General features: G+C 46.4%; 1 protein-coding gene across 1 annotated transcript in view; it reads left to right on the plus strand.

Moving 5' to 3' along the window:
- Window positions 1-3,819: 3,819 nt before the first annotated feature.
- nphs1 (NPHS1 adhesion molecule, nephrin) overlaps window positions 3,820-24,279 on the plus strand; it is a 34,722-nt gene continuing 14,262 nt past the window's right edge. Inside the window, 11 exon segments of the mRNA XM_029838333.1 lie at window positions 3,820-3,889; window positions 4,005-4,083; window positions 7,248-7,341; window positions 10,706-10,900; window positions 13,453-13,575; window positions 18,461-18,583; window positions 19,270-19,351; window positions 20,689-20,792; window positions 22,379-22,500; window positions 22,618-22,789; window positions 23,824-23,981. Of these exon segments, the coding sequence (XP_029694193.1) occupies window positions 7,278-7,341; window positions 10,706-10,900; window positions 13,453-13,575; window positions 18,461-18,583; window positions 19,270-19,351; window positions 20,689-20,792; window positions 22,379-22,500; window positions 22,618-22,789; window positions 23,824-23,981 (1,143 nt within the window). The 5' untranslated portion in view covers window positions 3,820-3,889; window positions 4,005-4,083; window positions 7,248-7,277.

Genomic DNA, 24,279 nt, shown 5'->3' on the forward strand with positions numbered 1-24,279 from the left:
TTGCCTGAGCTCTGTGTATCTTTATATTGAATTGCAGGTGATAGAATCCCCGGTTCAACGTTCGTGTGCGGCGGCAGGAGGTGTAGCTCACACACAAGAGTTTGTGTGTGTCATACACGGTGGGGCCGCCTCCGACCTTGTGAATGGGAGATGCCGAGCGTCTTTCCTGACCCTAAATTTCAATAGTTTCCTCGCTGCCTCCCCTCCCGTCACCAGGCTGTTCTCTCTGCTCTCGATTCTTCCGTCACTGCAGCGGGGTGATAGATGGGCCAGTGGAAATTGTGAGCATTAAAGTTTGTGGGCCGTAGACGGACAGCTCGGCGTGAATATCAGTGGCGCGGAGTAAGCGCTGGGAATTGGATGGCTGAGAGCAAGAGGGAGGTGTCAGCACTTTCCCTCTTGTGCGTTTTCACTCAGCCGGATTGAGTCTTATTATCTGACCCGGCCCCTCTTCCCTCAGTGACCTAATAATATTGTTTCAGCGATCCTGTCCAGCCTCTGACCCCTCGACTTCACACAGGAATCTGCTAGATGAGGAGTTCTGCTTTGCAAAGAAGCTTTCTTTTCCAGCTTCTGCTTGTCCTCCAGCCCCACCCAGTCTCAACAGGCCTCCTGCTTTATTTTAACTGTAGCACTGCGACTAATAAGTCCCACATGAGAAGCCTGATCCATGCTAAACCTCAGCTCAAGATCTCCTTTATGGCTAACAGGTTTTGTTATCATTAATGGTGGAATCATATTAATCAAGGTTAGATACGGTTGTGTGGGACTGGTCAGCATCTGAGGTAAATGGGGAGAGATTTGGAAATAATCCCTCCCCAATCTGGATTCACAGCTGGTAGACTCTCTCTCTCTCTCTCTCTCCTCCTCTCTCTCTCGCATCTCTCTCGTCTCCCTCCTCTCTCTCATCTCTCTTCCCTCTCTCTCTCTCATCTGCTCTCTCTCTCCTCTCTCTCTTCTCTCCTCCTCTCTCTCTCTCTCTCTTCTCTCTCTCTTCTCTCTCTCTCTCTCTCTCTCTCTCTCTCTCTCTCTCTCTCTCTCTCTCTCTCTCTCTCACACTCACTCACTCACTCACTCACTCATATACACACACACACACACACAGGCGCGCATCTTGTGATTGGGAGGTATTGGTTTTGAGTGTGTAGCAAGTAGAAGAACACACAATCACAAAGACACAGACACACACATACTGGATCACATCACCTAAAGTATATATTCAATTTTTTCCCATTTTTGCTCATTCTTTCCAATTTTCAAGCCACTGCATGTGCTCATGCAGACCTTAGGACTATATTTCTGCTTTCTCTGCTTTTAGAATTTCACACAGGCAGGTTTCACAAGCCTACAGGCTTCAAGACTACCCAGAGTTGTTTTTTCTTGTGGCTGACGGGGAGCCAGATTGGCTGGGGATTGTTTTTGTGAAAAAATGACCTTGTCAACAGATTTAGAGTCATCAGTGATATGGCAGCTGCACTGTGGCAGGCAGCAGCGGCCACAACTCCAGTCAGATCAGGGGGTCAGAAGGCTGTGGCCAAGGCCGGGGCTCAGAGCGTGGCTGTGATACGCTCCACCACTGTGCACACAGATAATTTTACAGGCCTCTCTTGAAATCGGTGTGAAAAGCAATACTGAGGTCATTTCTTTTTTCATTAAAATAACCCCTTCCTGAGAAAAGTGGGGCCAGAGTATTACAATTTTTCTCCAGCTTTTGGTTTCATATTGGGAGTGTGATATTTCTACCTCTCTCCACTCCGCCATGATGAATCCATAATCCAATGGGTTTTGTAATTTCGACAGAATATGAGCTTCCAGGTTGCTTATCGTGATCAGTTTTATTTTGGGACAGCCTGTGCTGCATTTGCTCAGGCGCAAATGTTAAAAAATAACCCCCCACAGTCTTCCGACCACGCGGCTTCTCTGACTCAATCTCCTGGACATGACCCTATCTTTCCTTCTTCCGCATATTGTGTTGTTTTCCGCCATGGTGCTTATTGCTTTCTTTGATTAATTTTCCTCCTCGCTTACCACGCCACGCTGGCCTGACTCAGTCGACTTCCTGTTGGTTTTCAAAACAACCCTTCATGTCAGCCTCCCTACCTTCCACCCCCTTCCCCTGCCCCCCAACCCTCCCTCGTCTTCTATTCATCACTGCACAGCCCATTTTACAGTACCTCTCTGTCTCCTTCCTCCATCCATTTCTCTCGCTCCATTACCTTACTCGACCATGTCCCCTTCATCTCACCCTCTGCCTGTCCAACCTGCTGACAGGAGTTCTTTCTACCTCCTTACTGTATATCCCTCCTCTCTCCTGCATTTCTCCGCTCGCCATTCATCTTCAGGTCCTCCGTCCATCTCCATTCCTCCCTTCCTTCCTCTCTGCCTCTCTCACCAGCCCTCCCTCCTCTCCATTCGTCTGGCAGTGGAGAGCCTCTCCTCTTGCTGACAGTGCTGTTTGTGTGAACTGAGTGCTGAGCTCCACAGCCCCTTCGCCTCCCATCGGCCCCCACCCTCCCGCCTTTACCGCTGCCTTCCATCCTCATCCTCCACCTTCCCTAACTCCCTCATTCCTCCCATCCTGCTTCCTACTTTCATACCTCTCCAGGCAGGGGGAATTAACCTACCAACCCTGGGCTCCCGGGCTTAATGACTCTCTGTTGGGCCAGCTGCTAACATCTGGGCCACACATACGAAGTGAGAGACAGTGACACAGAACCGTAATGGACGATGGGCCCGTGCGGCATGCACAACACCGACACAGCCTTTGAATTTGTGCCACTTTACAGCGTTATCATTCTTTTTTTATTGCCCGCTGCACAAATGTAGCAGCGCCATTCTATTATAACTGCATGGCTGAGCCGTGCCGGAACGACAGACGCGGCGCCGTAACTGCTTTGTATTATGCTGAGCAAATAGGTTGGACGTACAGACCAGGCGCAGCCCGAGTGTGGTGGACTATCGGCGGATCGAATGAAAAATACATACACGTGAAAAACAAACGCGACCTTTCAGTTGTCTTGCTAGAAGAGTTTTCAGCATGTTCCACTGAACAAATGCCGCTATTCTCCAGCCACCGTTCAGTTGGAAGTCTATAATTGAAAGGGGAGGTGTGTATGTGTGTGTGTGTGTGTATGTGTGTGTGTGTGTGAGGAGGGGGGGGGGGGGGTTTGCAAGGCAATATTCAGAGCTCAAATATTCCAGCATTGTAAAGTGTAGTCTTTGGCCTGCCGCTGTCTCCATCTCTGCAGCTGAGCACATCTTCCCAGGAGTGTTCGGCATTGGAAATACAGTCATGAGGACACTCTGTATTCCATTCATTATGTATGAGCATAAATGTTACAAACTAGAGACTGTGAAGATGGAGGCGCTGTATCTGTATCTCTGAGAGCGCCGATGCTCATTTCAATGCCAGCATTGTGATGCTCAAAAAAATGGGATGTCTTGAATACGAGACAGAGAGGAGAAACCAAAACTAAGGAAAGACACTACAGGTGCCTCATTACACAGACTCAGTGAACCTCGGTTCATTTCATCTGATCTCATTCTAATCTAACATCTGGACCTGTTGTCACATGCGGCCTGAAGAACATCTGGAAGTGTCTGAGTCACAACTCTGCTGCTGCTCCCGACACTTATTTTCCTCTTCTAATCACAGCCAACAGAACCTTCCTCTCAAGCCTCATATTCCTCAGTACGCCGCCTTCATCTGCCTGCCTCTGTTTTAGGCTTCGAAGTTAGGGAAGGGAGGTGAAGGAGGAGGGGTGGGGGTGTGTTTGGGAGGGTCCCATTGGTATTCTTCAACATCTCTGGTGCTCGCTTGTGTTCAGAGAGCCATCTGTAGATCAGGAAGACAAAAAAGACGCTCCTGAGCCTCGGCGTCACTCAACAGGTAAGCGCCGCTTCCTTTCTTTTGCGTAAATTCACACACCGACCCAAAGATTCTGTGCTGTGTTTTTTAAGTACCCTGTGTCTGTCTGTCTGCTTTCTCACTCTGGGCACCCCAGGCAGGCAGATGCGCTTGAGTTGGCGGAGGTTGAAAGAAGGTTCTGCATCTCAGTCTGAACTTTTTCCCGAGGAGAGCAGGTATGTGAGGTGCGCAGCAAAGTCAGAGTAATCTGGTAAACTCCAAGACTTTGAGCTGAAGGGAGCAAACTTGAAGTGCAGGAGACGCCAAACTTCCCTCGATTCTGCTCCGGTCCCCCTTCAAACTTCAGATTTAAGCTGTGTCAGAGATCGTTCGTCCCCGCGGTCCTTTCCGTGATTGAACCCTCCCATTTGGGTCTTAATCAGAAGGTCTTAATCAGGCCACTTCAGGAATTTACTGTGTTCAATCAGTGATTGGATTTTTATGCAGAACCTCATCTGCATATTTTGCGAGGCCTCCCAACAGTTCAGCGTTACGGCAGTGGTGCTTAATGAGCATCTGAACGCTGCAGCAGTCAGACCCACCAGCAGCTGGTGAGACGGGCCAGAAGAGGAGGATTGGGTGGCTGTGTGTGGGCAGAAGCTGCACATTGTCTGATTTCAGTAAGTTTCACAACGGCTGGTCCAAGGTGGAGTGTGTTGAGTCATTTGACCATGTTTTGAGAGTTAAAAGTTGACTTGTCACTGTATCGCTGATTGGTCCTGTTCACTGCAATGCCCTTGTGGGAAATATGGCAACCTTGTCTGTCTGAAAAAAGAAAAAAAAATCAAATTTCGATTCAATCTGTTTTTTTGAAAAAGAAGCTGCAGAAGACCACGGTCAAAAAAGTGGCCTTTCTGTGCTCTTTTTCCCAATCAATGACAGATTGATTTGGCATTCAGTCATGTATCCGTTTCATACTTTGAGCAATAGCTAATTAGCATTTTACAAAAGCTAAACGTAAATCATAGGAAAGGCAGAGCAAAATAAACACTTGTCTGAGAATCAACATTCTTGCTGGTAGCCGTGCTTTCAAAGTAATTAAGGTAGTTGTTTGGAGAAGTAATGGGACTGTGGGGAGGTCAGACAGGTTGTGTCTGCTTTAAGCAAGTCTAATGAAATCAGTGACTTGTGACACCGGCAGCAGTTTTTCGTCACCGGCCAGGACCTCTGTCCTGCATAAACCACCCGGAGAAATGCTTCCAAACGGTTGTTGTTTTAAATGAACAACAGGCAAATCAATTAAATAAAAACACTTTCAATGGAAAACACGTTGCCATTAAGGATCCATGAAAGAGCACTAAGGAAATATATTCAAGAAGATGTTGAGCCCCATTCATGGGTCATGGAACAGTGCGCTTGCCACCAATTCAAAGTGTCAATATTTGGCAACAGTCACAGGGACGTCACGCTGGTGGTCTGGAAATAAGAGAAAACTGCACAATGCTGCGAGAGATGAAGAGAAAAGGTTTTCTCTTCTTTGAGAAATAAAATAATTGCCCTTGTATTTTCAAGGAGTGAACAAAAAGCGTCAAAATACACAAATGTTGTGGGAGTAAAAAAAAAAATGAGTCTGAGTTAATTCTTGTCAGAGTCTGCTGGAGTGCAACTAATCGACTGAGGGAAGATGCTTCAAAGAACTGTTGACTTCAAATCACTCTGTCTATTCAGATGAGAAAATATTTAGTTTTCAATTAAGTAAATCACTATTATTTGTTCCACTACTGCGGCAGAGTAATTGAAGTTATTATAAACCGAGTAGGAAAGCCACCAAGGATCCTGCGGGTCAAAAGAGTCCGTAAACAGACTTTGTTTCAAATAGGGAGACGGCCGTTTCATCAGAGTGGATCACACTCTCCTCTCCCCATTGGAAACAGACTGAAGAACATATTTAAGCTTCAGAACCAAATCCATCCTGCAGCGTTAAAAAATCTATTAACATGAGTCCATAATTTGGTTCCAGTTCGCATCAGTGCTCTATCCTTTCTTTCTGACATTTACACAGAATATATATACTTTGATATGAGTGGTAAATCACTCTTGCTCAATTGATGGACTTAAAGTGCAAAGAAATGTAGCAATTTCAGCATCAAAAGCATATTTCTAATAGTCTTTGCTCTTATTTAACTTGTCATTTTTCTGAGTGAAATGTGGTTTCTTTCTCAGAATGGATGCTTGAGATGGTGGAACAGTTTCATTTCAGTGCTGATGAGAGCAGGAGAACATGGTGTTCATTTGAGAACAGGAAGCAACAATATTCCAAATAAAGAAAGGGGGCTAAACACTTAGCATGGTAATCTAACACCACCCCCCCCCCATCCTCAATCTACAGGTCTAGCCGCCTTTATCGCTGTATGCTGGCCTACCGACCTCTGACCCTGCTGACCCTGCTGACCCACTCTACTCTTATACCAGCAGCTTGTATTACTAGTGTATTTCTCTGCCTATTCTCTCCTCTACCTGTCCTCCCCCCTTCTTATCCCCCTTCTCCTCCCTCTCTACCCAGCCCCCCATCAGCAGGAGGGTCCCCCTACATGAGTCTGGTCCTGCTCAAGGTTTCTCCCTGTTAAAGGGGAGTTTTTCCTGCCACTGTTGCTTGTTGGGGGTCAGGCCCGGGGATTCTGGAGAGCACCTCGAAACAATTTTGATTGTAACAGAGGCTATGTAAATAAAGATTGATTGATTGATTGATTGGTTGGTTGGTTGATTGATTGATTGATTGATTGATTGATTGATTGGTTGAAAAGCATTAAGTTTCTAATGATGCTGCTGAATGTAGCTTTTGTGAAAGACTTTTATATTTCAGAACATACAGTCTTCCCTGTTCTTTTAAGCTGTGCCAGAATAAACGAAACCTCAAAGGTCCTCAGGACGCCTCATTTAAAAGAAGGTTTGTACGAAAGGTGCGCATGCTGGTGTGACTCATCAGGAGACTGAAATAAGCTTAACGAAGCTGCTCCAGTGCAAAAGAAAGCTCCTCTGCATGCAGTGGCCCTCCAAAACACAGATTTCCCACATCTCGCCTGTGAAACTGATTTTCTAAGTGATTAGACCTCAGCGAGCGCCTCGCGGCTTTTGAAACTTTGATTTGCGGCGATGCAGGAATAGATGTTGCTGATTGATCTCAAAACTCGGCTGTGTCGCAATCACGTGCCCATCAGACACGTTTACGCCTGTACGAATCGCAAATGATATTTGAAACCACCAGTGGCGCTCTTAGAAGGTTGAACTTGGAAAATAATTGCACATGCTACGTTCTTACATGCATGTTCTGCTTTCTAACATCAAGATGTGGCTCTATAAGCATGTGCAAATTTCCTTTCTGCCTCCAATGTTGTTCCAGGGCCATTGAAGGTCAGGTGCCAGTGGTGAAATGGACCTTTTGTCAACATGGATTGTGTCTTCTTCAGCGCTACCCTTTTTCTGTCTCTTCTTAGGTAAGAGAATAAAATGTCACTACGTTGTCAGTGGATCCACGCTGGCCTTTTCATGTCCAATACACTCTTTGACTCTGATCTGGTAACCTAGACTTGACTGAGGAGTTTTAATCGGTTATTTGCTTTAGTAAATTTGTGGAGCTCCTCTTGAAGACATCCAAAACCTCTATAAACATATAAACATTTCCAGGAACTATTATTACCTGCATGTATGTATGTGTGTGTGTGTGTGTGTGTATGTGTGTGTGTATTTTTTTTTCTGGTAATTCTTGTGGTTTGTGGCTATTGGTCCTCCAAAATCTTGCTTTAGAAGAGTTTTTTTGTCATCTGTCCACTTCTTGTAGCATTTCTCGTTTTGCTCCTTTTGCCAGAAGCTCAAAACACAAACAAGGTGAAGTTGGCTGAAGCGGAATAAAGATCGCAATCACTATTCTTCAGCTCGCAGCCCCACCCTTCAAGAATTCTGAGGAACCTTTTACCTTATTAAAGTGTAAAGTTTGGAGATAAAGGGGATGTTTTCTTAGTTTCTTTTGGTATGTGAAAATGTGAAGAAGCTGGTTAAAACCCTGGGTAAAGTTCCTGCGGGGGGGGGGGGGGGTGGAAGTTAAGCAGTGATTTATTGTGCCTAAATCGGGAGGGAAGGAGTCAGCACAGGTAAACCAGCCCAACACGCTGGACAGAGAGTCAGGGTGGCTACAAGAATCACCTCAAATGGTTTAAATTGGCGTCTCCTATCACATGAGATGAAATGGACCGTTATTACTGGCTTTTTCTAGCGGCCATTCTCCTTCAGCAGCTCCTCGGGGAGAGAGAAATGCGTGAAGCCATTTATTCACAGTAGCAGGGGTATTAATGCTTTATGCAAATATCATAATCCAATACTGCCCACATAGGCGAAAGGCAGGAAAAGTCGCCGTTTCTGTGACCGCAGCAGCGTTCCTACAGGGGCTGTCATTCATCCTGCCTTAGCCAAGGTAAATCTGGGCTGCTGATACGCGCAGGGTGCGCGCCTTTAGTTTTCACCTCTGGCATCGTGTAGGCTATATGTGAAATAAATAACACCAATGTGATTTCAACGATGCTGCTGGGTATTTGCAGTTTCCATGGTGATTTACTGCAATGATTTCCAGTTCATAAACCCTCTCAACATAAGTCAACTGCACATGCAGCGGACAACACGATGTCACTCGCACGCTAATGCCTGATTTTAGTTTTTGAGGAACATACAGGAAACTCTGGGATGGGAACTGCATGTAGGAACATAGCGCAGGAAATAGGCAACAGACTTAGGGAATAGCACAATAGGAAACCAGGAAATCTCAGCACTTTTTGAGAGGGTTGGAATGAAATTATAGTTGTTCCAGCTTGCTTTGAAGCCACGGACGAGCAGGACGTATTCTCGGTTTCCATGCAACAGTTTTGCGTTTCAGATTTCAGTGCTTAGCGCTAAAAATCATTGATTTACAATCATAGTTGTCCTTTATTTATCCCCTCATATACAGTATGTCTTCTACCAGTAGGATGCCACCGTGCACTCAATGTCAACTGCTGCAAATGTGTTATTTTTCTTTCACATACGACGTCCCATTTTTGCAATTGAGGAATTTCTTTCTAGAACTATGTGTTGTGTTGTTCACAACATAAAAAAGAACAATGCACTGTAAAAAGTAGGCTTTCAATATTTTCAGATGAGCGGCGATTCTTTTTTTAAATTCTTATTCCATTGGAGAAGCAAAACAATGTGTTCAGATGTCGTTTTAGCATAACAAACTATGCCTTTTCTGACGCCCAGCAGTGAATGATGATTAGCTTCTCTCTGGTCGTCATGGTTACATTCAGATGACATCTACAAGACTCTTAAAGCCTGGGCGGGACTTTAACCTGGCTGAGTTTTACACCCCCTCAAAAAATGTCTGTTTATGATAACGCAACATTAAATCCCCCTTTCGTTTCAACTCCAGTTAGTTTACCTTTATAGCCCCCGAATCACAAATTTTGGGCTTTATAAGCTGTATAAAAATAAATCACCCCATCTTCAGACTTTTAAATATTTCCAGTTTAATAGGGTGAAATAAAGAATACATGTCCTGATGCTGCTGACTGACAGACACAGGCTTTCTCGTTTGGCAGCCTTACGGGCCGATGGAATGGGACCCAGAGTGGAACAAAGGTGTCTCCTGGTGACATGTGACATGGCAAAAGAGTCAATAAAGGAGTCAACTGACTCAGCAATCCCAGCCACAAAGCAGTATCGACTCTGTTTGCCGATATGAGCCTCTAACTGTGGCGAAAAGCCCGAGACAACCGCTTCTGGCTTCATCTTATGGGGGGAAAATTGTTTCATTTCCACATTTTTAAAATGACACTCTTGCTGTATGAGATATGGGAAGCTGCCGCATGTCTTATCTCCACCATTTCATTTGGCATTTAATTTTTCTATACCTCTGAATAATTCCTTTTTACTTCAGCAGACAGCGTTGAGTATTCATTTATGTAAAATGTATGCTAATGCGCTGTTGTGTTTGGTTGTTTGTATGCATCTCCTGTAATGGCCAATCTTGCCCTTCATTTTTGACGTGAGGTGACTGGTTCAGCCTTGATCTGAGCGCGCTGCCTCTCACTCATGTTGTCAGATGCAACAGAGCATGCACTTCACAAACAACTTGGTCGTTGCTTCAGTGAAGGTCACGACTCAAACGGTGGAGCTGAAACAGGCTGGCTTCTCTGCGGGGCATTGTTTAAACGAGTTTCAGGCTCAGATGTTGGGCATTAATTGGTTTGCGTTTGGCCAGAGCCGAATTTGGAACAGAATTTCTTATAAAACCAAAACAAACACCAAGCATGGATAACAGCTATATCATGCTGGCCCCCAGGCTAAAGGCGACGGGTGGTGTGCAACGAGGTAACCTTCCCTATTCAAACACAGTGCACCACAGAATGGATGGCCAGCTCCACCTATGGCAAACAGGAAGGGGATTAAAGTGATAATCATTACTCTTCCCTGGAGGAATTAGCTGGTGAGACATCGACATTGAAGAAAAACCGCAGGTGAACAAGGTCTCTGACACCCCCATGCTTTTTCCTGCTTCCACCCAATACCATATCTGCATGGCCGAGGGGGATTTAAGTCGTTGTAATTACTTTATTGACTCATTTTCAGGGCCGTATCACTGCAGTTACCCATCAATAAAACATATGCCAGGATGAATAATGCGGTCACACACAGAGGGGTTCCTTCTCAGGCAAAAGCCCCCACGGTGAATGCTTGTGTCATGTTCCCAGTCTTCTCGTCCTGAGCTCTTGTTCGTCCCAACCTCTTTATAATCCGCTCCTACATTCCTCCTCTTCCATTTATGTTTTCCAGGCACACAAGCACAGCAGGCCTTCAGGACTGAGCCCAGGAACCTGACTGTGCACGAGGGAGCCACAGCTGTGCTGAAGTGTGATGTGCTGCGGGCCTCAGGGACTGTGCAGTGGGTGAAGGACGGCCTCCTCCTGGGACCTCAGAGGAGTCTGCCCGGATTTCCGCGCTACAGCATGATTGGGAGCCCCAAGAGAGGTAAACAGACACGGAATAAGGTCTCCGCTCTATCGGACTTAAATGGACCTATCTGAGCTGAAGGAATGAACTTGAGAAAAGCAGGCGTCTCTAAAGTGACACCCGAATTCTTGATCACAGATCTGCTTGGGTTGTTTACCTTTATAAACATCTAAAGAGCTAAAAGAAAACTCCATTCATGTAGAAAAGTCCATTTGAGTAGAAAAAGCAAAGCACACTCGGGCCAAGGTGAGGTCGGTGTCAGTGTGTGGGCCTAACAGCAGAAAGCACACAATAACATGTTGTTACATCCGTTCTCCGCTGTGATTCTGACCTACGAGTAACTCGGTTGTAGTAACAGAGAGCCGCTGTCAGAGCAGGAAGCTTCCTGTTAGCTAAATGTGATGATGTCATTCCTGTACCTTCGCATTATTCTAATAAAGCCACACAGGCAGAACAGGAATCTAACAGCACATACGGGCAGTATGTGGGCTCTGATCCTAAACAGGCATCATTCACACATGAAGACACATCAATAAATGAATGGAAAAGAGAAATGAAATGCGTCAGCTAATTCAGTGAAATATGGCCGTGAATCCATTCCTCCAGAAAAACACCACATCTCTGAAAGAGTCCAGAGCAGGACGAGGGACACACACGTGTCGCCAAACCGTCGCGATTGAACTCCCCATCAGCCCAGGTGCACTTTCCCAAGGAAATACCTGATGTGTGCAATCACTTTCAACTGCGCAGGGGGAGCAAAAACATTAAAAATCATTTGCGATGACACTCGACAACACTTGACACTGCAGCTTTTCCTGCTGATTGTCACCACGGGAGACGCGTGTTGCACAGCAACGCAAAACAAACACCGTTCTGAACAATGATGCTTGACTCAAACAGCAGCAATAATGTTTTGCGCCTGTGTCACGCATGTGCAAACACGCACGCACACACACACACACGCACACACTTGTGATGGGATTAAGAGGAAATATCTAATGTTTATTTTCAGGTTTTGCCAAAAGGGATTAAACTAGTGGGTAAGAAAGAGAGAGAGGCCAAGTGGTACTAAAAATGAGTTTATTATCAACTACTGGTCAAATATGATCATATGGCCAAAATAATAATAATTATGAATGAGCACAAATGTGCAAGTCATTTTTTGCAGCTATTGTATTTAAATTAAAGGAATGTCAGCATCAGTTTATCTTCAAAAAAATCAAATCACCTATTAAAAAGGCTACATGAATGCTAATCAGCCGAATGAATCAGTCACGACTTTGGAGCGTGCAAAAGTGCACGGCGTTGTAGGGAGTCCAGGACGGGATGTGATGTTAACCTTTTCCGTTCTTTTTTACAGGGAATCTAAATTATAGATCATAATAAATGAATCTGCAGCGGAGGAGCGTAGCGCTGGCCTAACTCACCGGCTAATTCATTAAATTACCTATTTAACTAATTAGAAAAGCAGCATGCGAGAGGGGCTGCATGGGTCCACTCAGCTGACAGGACGATCTGGAAAGGCTGAGGATGACCTTTCCTAATTGCATCACAACACAGGTTTGCAGCACTCGGCGGTGCACATGCAGGGAAAACTGGGATGTAAATATTCTCTGAGCCACTGTTTTCACTGGGATGCAGAATATTTTCATCTTGCTGAAATAAGCACAGGGCAACAGTCAACTGAGTAAACAACGCCGCAGCAATCTGCCACCTTCCCTGCCATAAATACACACTCTCTGCAACTTGATGGCAGTAGTTGTGAGTAATTTTAGAGGGAGGAATATGAATAATAACGTCAACATCTCTCTCTCTCGCTCTCTCTCCGTCTTGCTCTCTTTCCCCCCTCCCTCTCTGCACTCTAAGATAACTTAGATGTGAAAATTGCTTCTGGTTGGTGTTAATTATCTTGCCAGCTCATTTGACGCGTGCATTTTTAGGCCTGGTTGGTTGTCAGACCAAGATACTATTTTGCACATGTTAGGAGGCAGCGAGCCAAACAATGAGGAGGGGTAAAAACTCACTCTGAACATCATCTAATCCCCACAGGTTATGGCAAAGCATCAAACAAATCAAGCCCCACTGGCGTGCCAGATTATCAGAGGGGGGGGCTGTGCCCGACATCTAATTAATAGACAGTTTATTCAGTCGGCACTGTGAATCTGGGAAAGTCATTCTGAAACAAAAATGCCTGCGCTCCAACCGTAGACAAGCACTCGACTGCCAATAGAGACGCCTGCAGCAGGAGGTTTCAGCGAGTGAGTTGCTTCCATTTTCACTGAGATTGCTTATTTATAGTCAAAACAACCCCCCCAAACTTCCAGAGATTATATTGTCATATTGAATTGCAATACAAATCCGTCACTGTGTTTTTGCTGTTAATGTCTCTTTTGCCGAAGTTGGCCCAATAATTCCGTCATTTGAAATCAAGGCAACAGGAGTGGGGCCGGCGGTGGCGGCGCTTGTCGATCTGCGCGCCTCAGCTCGAGCATTTGGGGGGTCTGAGCAGTGAATTCAACAGAAGCCTCCACTAATGTGCCTTTTTTGGCATGTGTCCCTCTTGATTCCAGGACAGTATCATCTGCAGATTGAAAAAGCCCAACTGGAAGACGACGCCTCCTACGAATGTCAAGCAAGCCGGTCTGAGAGCAGCCAAGCAATCATTTCCAGCACGGCCTGGGTCAACGTGCTAAGTGAGCGAAAACACGGGCTGTGTGACAGAGGGAGGGCAGGGGGGTGCTTAGCCTTGCCTGCATGCATGTTGCGTATCTGTAATTTTTGTTTTCCAGGAGGTAACAATAATGGACCCACCCAACCCCACCTACCAGTGATCAGCATATAAACAGCTGTTAAATATTCATTTCTATTGATATTGCTTTAATTTGCCCAACATGGGACATTTGCATTTGAATCTGTGCACACTTCAGTCTGGGGAGAACATTTAAAGGACCAGACCCCCGAACATTGACTCACCCTTCGTAAACAAACAGTCTGCTAACACTGTTGCAGGCAGATCGGCGCCAGCGAACCAGCAGTGCGGCAGGATTACGTTTTATGTGTTTTAGAACAAAAATTAGCTGTTCTGGAGAGTCCTTTCTGCCAAATTCAGAGTTGTTGAAGAAAATGTTTCCGTGCTGTTGGCTGCAATGCTGCTTCATTTGTTTTAGGTGAATAATTAGCTAGCTAGACAGCTGAAATGTCTGTTGTCCAGTGGATTTCAGTAGTGAGCTGTACTCACACTTGTTCTGAGGAATTCTGCAAGGCAACATGGGAGTGAAGAGGAACTGAGCTCCTCCTTTTTCTGATCTCAGTGGTTTATTTCAAGCGCAAATCACTGAAAACCAATGCTGGATTAAGAAAAACTTCTTCAGTTTTGTGACTAATATATTTAGTCCCTTGCCCTGCACATTCCAGAAGGACCTCAGCTAGAAAGTAAAAAACCCAACAGAGCCTCTACGTATGTCTGGCCCTTCCAGAGGAATAGATTATAATAGAGGTGACTGAAAGTTCCTCCTTAGACACGGCTGGATGGGAGCTAATTGTGCAGCTACATTAGACCACCTGTATCTGCTCCTTCCCCACCTCGCTGGTGGGGTCGGACCCTACGTGGTGAGGAAATGCTTTAAAAAGCTTTCTTCCCTGAGTGCGGTTCTTTCACTTACGGCCCCCTCCCCTTCCCCCCATTGTACAATCTCTCCCTCTCTGGCTTTGGTGCTTTCTCTTTGGTGACCATGGAGAAGGTTTTTCTTTCTTTATTTCAATGGAGGTGGGGGGACTGTTGCCTGGGCAAATTCTAGCAGCCTGTCTTTCCTCTGGGAAGATAGCAGGTTTCTCTGACACCCATGGATTGGTGTGTGTGTGTGTGTGTGTGTGTGTGTGTGTGTGTGGGTGGGGGAGTAGATAGAGGCGCAGACGTCTGTCCTCTGCTTCACTGCAGTGGTCCTGCAGCAGGCCTCCACCTGCAGCCACAGCAGGCACCACTCCCACATTTATTACTGCTGAGAAGCCGACGCGATGCACCCCCACAAGCGCCGGAACGCCACCGCTCGTAGCGCTGTTGGAAAGGTCAGAAAGCGTGGGGAAATATATTTGCCTTGCGTCAGGGATCTCCGGTGGCAGTATTTATGGTGACTGGAGCCTATTTCTTCCCTGTGTTCCAGCCATTGAGGATGCGGAGCCGCTGCAGACATCTCAGCTTGCAGGTTGTTGGTTTTTTGCGTGCGGGATGAGTCTTCGTTTAAAACGGCCGTTCTGCGTCGTGCTGTTGCAAAAGGGCAAAGAGTAAAGCGACTGCTTTAAAAAGCTTTCTGCAGTCTTGGTCCTAAAGGGTCGTTTGTTCCACGCCACCAACCCAGCTGATTCAAAATACGTGACTGAGCCGGTGCCATATAATGAGCCGATGAATTCGATCTGCTGTTAGTGGAGGACAGGGACCGGGGACTCGACATCCTCTTGAGGGAGCGCTGTTACTGATGAGTTCCCCATGGCTTATCCATCACTGAACTACAGCTCCCAAGACCTCACACCCCTGGCTAGTCAACCGTGGCCATATGATATCAACCCCTGCATCAAATCAAAACACTATAAAGTCTTTACGAGGAGATACAGTCGAGGGAGAGGAGTTAACATAAATCCGGAGCTCCTGGTCAAGTAATTGAATCCACGGGCCGAAAGGAGCACTATCATGACTGGCTAATTCAAGATGGATTATCATAGGCAGTGAGGAGTGGAGAGGAAAATGTCAATATGTCCCGTCCACAGGCTTATAAAGAGATGTTTTCAAGACATTTTCATTGGCGAGACATAATTCCTGTGTGTTTTTGCTGTCCTGCGGAGCTTAGATAGGGGATTTCTGCTATAGGCAGATCAAGTGGCAGTGAGTAATCCCAGACAATAACAGCCTCAACAGCAGCCCCCTCCAATGCTAAAACTTACCCCAGACTGCGCCCGTCACATACCTGACACATCCTGGGTTGTGGTTTATGCCATTAGCGTTAGCATTTAATCCTATTAATGAACAACTCTCCTTGCGATGCATCGCCTGCCTGCACAGATGCCTCCTGCTAATGTTCAAAACACTCTTTTGATGCGCTCCGGTTTTAGCCAGTATTACTCATCCAGTTGCCACAGAAGTGTCTTTCAGAGATACGTGCGTGTGTGCACACGTGTGAGAAAATGTGTTAATGTGTGTAAGCTTTGGTATTGGTCGGAGGTTAGAGGACATTTTTAGGAACCAAGGCTGTAGTGGGGTTTTTTTTTGGTGGTGGTGGCTAATGAGTTTAGTACTTGAAGAGTATATAATGAGCCTTCATTTTGTGATTCCATGTTATGAATAATGGAACAACTTATAAATGAGGGCACGGAAACAACATTGGACGCGGCGACTTTTATTCATCTGGGTTCAGGAATGTTTCGGGTGAGGCTGTAACCTCTTCAGAGGACAGACGAAGAGCCCTTCCAACTGACACATGAGATCCTTCTAAACAACAAAGAGCTGCTCTTTCTTCCTGAGCTACACTATACGTCATGTCGGGGCAAATATAAATAAACCGCGCTTTAGGTACTAGAGCCAAATCAAAAGTCAACAGTGTGTGTGTGTGTGTGTGTGCGTGTGTGCATGTGTGTGTGTGTGTGTGAGTGTGTGTGAGAGACATCCAGCTTGTCCCTGACTGAGCTGAGATGCAGATGTGGGGAATCAGAAAGGAGAAAATGCTGAAAAAAGAACTGTTTTAGAGGCTTTCGTTGCCAGAAATCACACACCTGAGACCCGGAACGTGCATGTGCACGTTTTTTTTTTTAACTCACAAATGGGTATAAAAATACATTCATTTGCATGTGCATGCGCATGTGTGTCTACCTGATGCTTGTCTTCCTGAAATAGTCCCGTGAATTCTGTGTCTCACCATCTGTAATCTGTTTTATTCCTAATCGGGCAAAAATGGGGCTTTTTCATTTTACCCGCGAATCGGCTCCGTGTCAGATGCTTTTCTTGTCACCCTCCCTTTAGACTGGAATAAGAATGGGGTCTTTGAGCCCCTGCACTTAGCTCCATCTAAGCATTTGTACCTATAGATCTCCACCCTTGAGTGTGGGGTTTTGTGCAGCGTGAACATCAGTATCGGCCCAAGAGGCAGATGGGTGGACAAAGCTGTTTATGCATATTGATGGCTGCCTTCTAATCTGTCTCCTATCTGCCTTATCCATCCATCCATCCGTCTGTATTTGTCTAATGAATTGAATTCTGCAGCTCGCCGTCTCTCATCAGAATGGCAGAATCGAGTCCTGTCTTTTTTATGGTCTTCCTGTACATGTGCGGTAATGAGAGAAATAGGACATCCCTGATGCAGAGAGGAGGGGGGGATAAACAGATATGAAAGCAAAAAAACAAGGAGCATGAGGAGTTAATCAGTGGAGAGGCTCCTTCTTTTGCATGCGGCGCTTGACTTGTGAACGGAATATTGTGTTCAGTTCTTGTTCATGTGCCTTCATGTAGATGCAAATGTGTCATCCTCCATGAGTCACGAGGTTGCATGTATGATGGGGACGTGCTGTCATACCCAGTCCATGTAGGGACAAGTCTTCCTGGACACGCACGCATGTTTACCGCAGTGCTCCAGAAGTGTAGATGGAGGATGGAGTGAGTGGAGGAGGAGAGCAGGACCAGGATGATGGAGTGAAGAGGAGAAAAGAGGAACCAGGAAGCCAGAGTGAGGAGATGTGAGGGAGCTGCCTACCTCGTTTGCCAACACAACATTGTTCTTATTTTAGTATTTGTTGGGCTGCCACACACTCCTTCAGCACAACAAGTGGCGCGCCCGCGTGAATTGTAGGGGCCCGGCTAGACCGAAAGTGCAGGGGCTGTCGATAGATCCACGGCCCAGTCATCTTCTCAGGGAAGTGGAGGGGAGGGTTCGGGGGGAAGAGGCAAACAAATGCATCTCATTATTGTAGCCTGCGCCTCTGCAGAGCTCCGGGTAACCCATCACAGTCCACACAGATCCAATTGCTTCTTTTAAATCAGTTTGAAGCTGCAGCCACATCTCATCTGTCTCAATAGCAGCCTGAAGTGATCGGGCAGCACTGGACACAGCAACAGCTCCTCCTAGTGTCCAGGGACACACTGGGAGGTGGAAGCACGAGGTCGGCTGGGCAGCTCAACCTGGGTGGAGGGGTTGCCTGTGGTCTGCATGATTGCAGGCACACGTGAGCCGTGTGCGTTTTCAGACTAAGCTTTCATCAGTGATTTCCATTTTTTATTTCTAACATATTTTATTGCTGGTCAGGAAAAAAAGAAGAGAGGAGGGGCAGCATTCCAGAAGCACATAATTAGCTCGGGGCTTTGGCGTTTGCTACAATAGATTAGCACTGGATCAGTTTCATCAATATTTCATGGCTTTATTCTTTTCTGCAAACTTGCACTGTAATGCAGATGAAAATAAATCTTCATATCAGGATTTGATAGTCCGATATCCAAGTGACCCTCAGAGGTCATCAAGTCTTATGTTAACATCACTTTATGCTAACGTTTGTTCAAAAGCACAAAAGGATGAATATTAAACAAAAAACATCATCTTTCAGTTCCTCCATCCAAACCCTACTTTGAGGTGGACGCGAAGACTCATTGGGTGGCGGGGAAAAGGTACGCAGTCACGTGCGTGGCCCTCGACGCCAAACCTGAAGCTGAAATCACATTTTACAAAGGTAAGCTACCCTTTTGACAAAAGGCAGGACGTTCGGAGATGGTCATCCCGAGAGGTTGAAACAAAAAGCTCGGTCATATTTTAAATTCTCTGATCTTCATAGGTCACAAACTGAATCCATAAACATCAAACAGTGGAGGGAGGGAAGATCAAATGTTGAGAAAAGTTCACTAAAGACGGCTTATCTCAGAGTCTTCGGCAAGCAAACTTGAAAAGAGCACAGTCTGTGGGAGGAATTAGCCAGAGCATTAAATTCCCAACTCTGAAGTGAGTGTATCACACACTTCCAGTTGTTTACAGAAGCTGCCACCATTTTCTCATTTCCTCTCTTTACTTTTGGCGCCCCTGGTACAACTATCACGGTGTGCTGCAGAAACAGAGAGAGAGAGAAGTTCTTTGGTGCTCCCCTGGTGTCAGTTTGTCTACAGGGGTGTGCTGAAGGTCTCTGATAAATGCTTTCTACTTGTCTTTGTGCAGTTCCTGCTTCAGCAAATATAGTTTTGTTTGGGAGATATTTTCATATCGACGTCGACTTTAAAGGGCAGGCGGGAACATCTCACACATTTATAGATCCTTCCGTATATTTGCTGCTCTGCACGAGAATAAAACTGATGTTCCTGTCTCACATGAACAGTCGACACAGAGCATTCGCCCCTTTTTTGTGCCTTTCCTCGTTTTGTCTTTCAGATGGAGTCGAACTGACAGGTGTAGAGTCTTTCACCGTGTCTGGCTCCAAGGATAAGCTGGTGAACACGCATGCTCGAGTCACGTACGTGTTCGCCTGCCTGCTAGGCTCATTCTCCTCACTCGCCCGCTCCATCTCTCCAAGTCTGCCTTTGTGTCTTGTTCCCCCCCCCTTGTTTTCACTCCGTTCTTATTCCCCCCATCAGTCTTGGAGAGCAAAATGAATTTCCGCACGCAGCGAACTGTTATTCCGCGGCGTGGGATTGAATTAGCTTCTGTCAAATGGACAAAATTACATTTCAGCCACGAGACAGATCCGAGCATCGCCAGTTTGCCAGGTGTCTATACCTTAAACAGGGTCGTAGATTGCTTTAATGCCGCTTGTCTCCACTGTGTCAAAAATAATAAACTCCTGTCATATTCTGCAATAACACCAGTGCTGAGAAAAGGCAGCACTCCGTTCTGCTGCAGAACGGGCAGGGCCTCAAGCAATATTGATGCTCCTTCCTCTTATTCCCACTGAGCGTGCACAGCAGTGGGCCATGTGTGATTGTTACGGCTGACATTGTTCCGTAATTTGATCCAGAGAATATGGATAAAAAGAGTAAACAAGGCTCAGAACAAATGCACTGTGTTGCATGGACCGCTGGATCTCTGCAGAGCATTTTTTCGGATTAGTCTTGCATTGCGCTGAAATAAATATGTTTTAGCCTAGTTAAAGTCTCATTTTAGAGCCAAGGCAGCTCCTCGCTGACACGTTTTTAGGGAATGAAATGTGTGATTTAAACCAAAAAATTGAAAGAGCCACCACATAATAGAGTCAAGAAGAAAGCCGTTGTGGTTGGAGATCCCTCGTTCCACATCTAGATCAGAGATGGTGGCGCTGCAGCGCACGCATGCAGCTGGCATCCATGTCTGTCAGCATCGTGACAACACTGAAGCTGCCTGTCAGGATTAGTGTCACCAGTCTAGAGTCTGAGGAGGCCTGAAATATGCTCTCTTTATTAGCTTCTATTACTCAGTCCTGGCGTTCAGTCTGTTGGCAGCAAAGTTGCAATGAAGTTTATAGTTGGTCGTTGTGGCGCGAGATCAATATCTCGTTATTTTCATTTGTTTTGTTTGAAGTGGGAAATCCTGAATTCCAGATTTACGGTGTCACCAGATGCAGATCTGATCAAAGCGATCTTTGAACTGCAGGAAACCCTGTCAAATCGTCCATGTTGATGAGTCCGTCACTCTTTTAAAGGGGCTCCAGCTGTGCCCATAAAGTAGTTCCACACCTTCACTGCCAGCATTTTGTTTAATAATCCATTATAAGATATTTTACTGCAGAACTCTATGAAGTATGGCGTGTGGCACATTGTGAGTCTAAACTGTCTTTTTCCGCCCTCTTATTTTGTGATTTCCTCTTACCTCTCTAAGGGTCACCGCTCTGAGCTATGACAACGGGAGGCAGCTGGCATGTCACGCCAGCAGCCCCGCCTCTCCCCGTCCCGCGGAGGCCAGAATGACCATGAGGGTGTTCTGTGAGTGTCTCGGCATGTCTGTAAAGTGACAGTCAACACCCTCCTTTTTGTTCGACAAAAACACGCCTGCCCACAAAACACAGTCAACCGCGCCGGAACCCGACCTCGGGGAGGCCGGAGGGCGCTCGGCCCGGCGCGCTCAGTCCGCGTTAGCAGTCCAAGGAGAAACATTCAACCTGAAGGCAAAGTCACACCTTCTTGAAGACAACATGAGTGTGACTGCCTCCAGCTCTTCAAACGTCACAAGCTCCCGCTCTTAAAAATCAACCGCGGCACGAATCGGCCCTGCAAATAAAGCCCAACCACAGTTGTTTCCAACATTTGCGTTTGCTTTACTCGCAGTAAATATCATTGGTACCCCAGCCATGCTAGGTCAAGACAAATAATTATTATCTGAAGCCGATCGTGTCTGAAAGCTGTGAAGTGTGACTATTGAGAGAAAAACGAGAAAAAGGCAAGTGACGCTAAAGCTACTGCAGTTAATAACAAAGAATTCAGTCAAATTAACCTGGCAACATTTGCACTCATCAGCTCAAATTAAATTTAGAACCCACTGAGACAGAACAGTAGGCTGATTCTCTTTCTTGCTATTGCCGCTGCGCAGGTCTTATTATCATAATATTATAATAATACGTAATAGTATTGAATTTCTTATTTTGTTGTAATTTGGCCAAGTGCTAATGAAACAGATTGGCTGGGAAACGCGCTGGATGCACAGGCATGCTGGAAGTTTAGTATTTTCCTACTCTGCTGATCAGTTGGGGTAATTGATAGGTCTGTGATTCCACCCAGCAGCTTTATCTCTGGGGCCTAAATCATGCTGTTGATTAAAGTGGAGCAGGGCTGCTGACGCCTTCAGCGGTGAAGCCATTACCACCACCCTCCTCCTCTATCTCTCCTGCCGTATTAGCTGTATCCCAACCAGGCACCTTCATGTTGTCTCATCTATGTCCCCGCCGCTGTTTTTAACGATCGCCGCGGCGCTCCCGCCTGCCGCCTCTCCCCTCGGCTCTGTATTAAACGGCACAGTTGCCGGGCTAAACGCTAAAGTTGCAGAACTTTGGAGCACAGCTGCAGTCTTACTCAGCAGACCAGCCCATCAAAGCCGGGGCGCGGCGGCCGTTTTTCAGCCCGGCCAGATTGTTAGCGAGGTGGTAATTTGTCACAGCGGCCCGGGGTCTGCAGCCTGCTCTCTGAAAGTGATTGCAGCAATAACAAAAGGTCCGTCCTCTCCTGTTTATTGGGTTAATTTATTCATATTTCTCCTTACTCCTGCTCCAGCATCTGTCATTTGACTTAATATTCTGACCCACTTGCAGCTTTAATGCCCAGTGCTTTCATCAGATGTGGACCTCTTATCCCAGAGTCATGCTGAATCCCCCCAATTTATCGGCCCTGACTTAACAGATAGGCAGGTACCCACTTTACTGCCAAGAGCTGCTCTCATGGCGCTGCAGTTTCTCTTTTATGTTACACCGCCGATGGTCTCTGCTCTTTCTCCAAGTTGCACCGTTCTTCCTCTTCAATCAGCCTCTACCCTTTCTCCCCCTCCATCAAGTGTTTGTTTCTGCCTCTCCGTCTGCCAGATCCACCGCAGCCTCCAGTTATTATTGGTCTGGAGGGAGAGGAAGTCAAAGCAGGAAGTCTCCTCTTATTGCAGTGTGTGTCTTACGGTGGGAACCCCCTAGCCACTCTCCACTGGACCAAGGTAAATCTTTGGCGCCATCTGTTACGGCGGCGTTGTCGGGAGCTGTTAGTAACCTCGTCAGCGCACCGCGAGGGTGCGAACGCCCCCCTCAGACGTGTTGATCATCTGTTTCTTCAGAACGGAGATGTTGTTTCCATTTCTTGGAAGGAGGACGCTGAGGCCCAGAAGTCCATCAGCACCCTCCGCCTGATGATCAGCCCGGCAGACAATCAGGCGGAGCTGTCCTGCGAAAGCGCCAATCTGGTGTCCCAGGCTCCTCTGTCTGTGAGCCGCAAAATCACTGTGCTCTGTGAGTGAATATCATGCTGAATATAGCGCACGCACACACACAGACACACACACACTCTCTCTTCAACAAAAAGCCCTGGCAGAACTCTCAGAAATGGATTATTAAGAATATGGACATGGAGGCAGGGGGAATATAATAAAAGTCTTACCTTCAAAACCAATTATTTTGCTGTTCCAGCATAAATCCGAATGCTAATAACATTAATGAAACTAATGGTTATTATAGCTGCAGCCCATTTTTCTGATTGCCTCAAGATTGGTATCTGAGCATGCTTTTTTTCATAGCTGCTATGCTAATTCAGCTGAACTGCTTCTTTGCACAATCCTGAGGCAGAGAGGTCTGAACAGTAGAGCCTGTGCTTAATAGATTATGCCCCCCCCCCCCCCCCCCCCCCATCCTTGCTGAATATAAAAAATGTTTATTTCAGCAACAATAAAACAAATACAGAATTAATATTTAGTAGCCGGGGTGCGCCGTGCTTAACGGTAGCCTAGTTTGACAATTTGAGTTAGTCAGAGCAATTTTTATGTAAATATGCTTTGAATTCAGGACAGTCATTCCAGAAACCCATGCGAGATTGCTTGAAGTCAGACCTTTTTGGGGGGGCACCAGTGCTACAACAGGCCATGGTGGCGTGCCTCGTCGGGGGATGTTGAAAATGAGCTGCAGTCCTACCTACTGAGCTCCAGGCGCTGGCAGGAGCTGCAGGGCACGCAATACATATCACTGGTCTAATGGGAAAATGGCCCTTTTACCTCCTGGCTTCCTGTGTAATTCCAGCTATTTTTCCAAGTGTGGAGTGCACAAATGCCCCCCATTTCAAGTGTCATGTGGGACAGACAGAAAAATTTACATCGCTTTGCCTGCAGCCATTGTACCCATCTCCCCCTGTGGTTAAAAGACTTTAGAAACCACATGGAAATCCTCCTGAGAAAACAAGTTGCCACTCAAAGTGATTCTTCCTTCCTACCCCCATCCATGCAGTCAGCTCCTGAATCCTATTTCCCTGCCTTTTCTCTGCCCGCGCACATCAGTTGAGCCCGCCGAGGTGACGCTGCTGGGCACGCTCACGGCTGTGGAGGGCCAGGACCTGCACCTGACCTGCTCGGCCTCCTCCAGTAATCCCCCTGTTCAGATCCGCTGGTGGCTGGGCCACAAGGAGCTCAACGCATCTGCCATCGCAATGGAGGAGGTACGGTGTTGTAAACAGCGAGGAGAAAAGGTTGAAACTCGCACCTGGGGGCCTGTTATTCCAGAAACAGGTCCCCAACTGAGCTCTCGTTGCCTGGCGTAAACTGGCCTGTTTAAAGTGAATACCAGAGGCAGGTTGTGTTTGCCTGGTTTATTTTGTCAAAAAACAGCAAATGGCAGAATCAAAATAAACTTTGCCCTTCACTCAAATGTTCCTGTACGGTTCAAAAAAAAAAAGTTCAACCCTGAATAAATGATTACTTTGAGTGAACCTTTGTGAAAGGAAGAAAAGAGCGTGA

This window comes from Takifugu rubripes, chromosome 7 (assembly GCF_901000725.2).
Source record: "Takifugu rubripes chromosome 7, fTakRub1.2, whole genome shotgun sequence".
NCBI lineage: Eukaryota > Metazoa > Chordata > Actinopteri > Tetraodontiformes > Tetraodontidae > Takifugu > Takifugu rubripes.